This window comes from Etheostoma spectabile, chromosome 17, assembly GCF_008692095.1.
Source record: "Etheostoma spectabile isolate EspeVRDwgs_2016 chromosome 17, UIUC_Espe_1.0, whole genome shotgun sequence".
Taxonomy (NCBI): Eukaryota; Metazoa; Chordata; class Actinopteri; order Perciformes; family Percidae; genus Etheostoma; species Etheostoma spectabile.
In genome coordinates, this window is record NC_045749.1 from 5,163,972 (window position 1) to 5,165,699 (window position 1,728).

Below are 1,728 nucleotides of genomic sequence, written 5' to 3' on the forward strand. Positions count from 1 at the left end.
GGTAACCTTGCCCCTTATGACCTCACATTTTTATTTCATGGGACCTTTAATGGCCAGATTTCAACAAATTTAGTATGGACCTTGCAGTGCTTCTGAGCCATGAAAAATAAATAAAATAACTCCTTCTTCACTAAAACTCACCTACGCAGCACTTTTGGCACCCTTTAGTGTCTGGAATTTTATTGGACACCGCAAACTTCCTATAAACAGACAAAGAAAGAAATCAGAGTCACTCAAAAAAGGCGTTTCTTGTGCTGAGATGATTCAAAGTGACATTAATGTTCCGTTTTCATTGGGAGTTATTTAACTCTTCTACGACTAAAGACAGATACATAAAAGAGGAGTAGAGGATTACAATTCAGTTAATGAAAAAAGTAACCAATACATTTGACAGTTACCTGGGAATCATCTTATCAGGCAGCTTGTGTGTGGGAATGGCTACCGGTAATTTCTGTAACTGTCTGGCCTGTTCGAACATACCGCTCAGACTATGGGAGTACAGCTGTGAGGCTTTTCCTGGAATGGAATAAAACAGAATAGGACAGAATAAGAACAGAAAAGAAGAAACTAAAAGTAATGAATGAATTAAGTTGACTTTAGATACAGGATCCACAAAGGGTGTAGTATTAATAATACTATTCATATAGTCAACTTCCATCACACAGAGGTGTTGTAGCTCACCAGATATGGAAAGGAGACAATTGTTCATGACATATAGCCAAGTGCACCGCCGAGGAAAGAGCTGCAGACAGAAACAAGTTAGAGTGAGAATTAAGATGAATAAAGACAGTTTCAATGATCAAAGAACCTTTTTTTAATAATCGCGGTTTCTGTTTGAAAAAACAAACACATCGGACCAGATATTACTATCACTGGAAAGCACTATTATTTAGGAATTTCTTGCATATAAAAAAATGTTAAAAAGTGAAAACCATGTTTTTCCTGATGTATATTCCTTTCATCATGAAATGTGTGATTTCTAATCTCACCTGTTCCATGGAGGTCTCATGTAGTTCATTAAGGTTTAATGTGTAGATTCCCTCCTCCGCTCCGAATATCAAATACTGGTCTGAAACACACACAGAAACAAAGATCTTAGCTCACATTAGACAACACAGAGAAGCTCCTTCACTAGTCAGACTGGTTTGATTCAGGACCTAGTCATCACCCTGTAAATTACATGTTCAACACTGTATCAGGTTTCCTATTGGTTACCTCTGGTGTCGGGATTGATCCAGGAGGTGGCGCAGTGGATCTTCAAAGGACAGCCGTTGAACACCTTGGAGAAACACGCACCCATCTGCGAATGGAAGGAGACAAATGCTAAACTCTCCAGATTATGATGCTCGAATGTGTTGCGTTTTTTTCTTCCTTTGAGTGATGTTCTGCTCAGAGAAAAGAAAACCTCATTGAGCTAGATACTGACTTTACTATTTTTTTTTCTATTCGTAAATAGTTTGGTTTAAATAAAGGAGCAGCAGCTATAGATTGAACCAACTGAAAATACAATGTAATGCAAAAAAAAGATATGAGGTATGCAATTAAATATTTTATATTCTTGAAATTTTGACTTTGTCATTTCAAAGATTCTGTTTTACTGGACAATAGCACGTATAATGACGTTTTCTAAAAAAGACTGTTACTTACATGGACTTTGGGTGTAGGGGGGAGACCATTACTGATTGGCTTCTAGGACAGACAGACAGACAGACAGACAGACAGACAGAC

At 37.6% G+C, this 1,728-nt stretch overlaps 1 protein-coding gene across 10 annotated transcripts in view; it reads right to left on the minus strand.

Annotated features, from left to right (window-relative positions):
• The window catches only part of LOC116704848 (mitogen-activated protein kinase kinase kinase kinase 3), a 47,499-nt gene that overhangs the window by 4,850 nt on the left and 40,921 nt on the right, over positions 1–1,728 (minus strand). For 8 of the 10 annotated variants that reach the window (XM_032540508.1, XM_032540512.1, XM_032540506.1 and 5 more), the window contains 6 exons: positions 1,648–1,689; positions 1,216–1,300; positions 990–1,069; positions 682–742; positions 399–516; positions 142–200 (listed from right to left, as the gene is read on the minus strand). In XM_032540508.1, the coding sequence (XP_032396399.1) occupies positions 142–200; positions 399–516; positions 682–742; positions 990–1,069; positions 1,216–1,300; positions 1,648–1,689 (445 nt within the window). The remainder of the gene's footprint in view (positions 1–141; positions 201–398; positions 517–681; positions 743–989; positions 1,070–1,215; positions 1,301–1,647; positions 1,690–1,728) is intronic. The other 2 variants (XM_032540504.1, XM_032540510.1) reach the window with 1 other exon arrangement.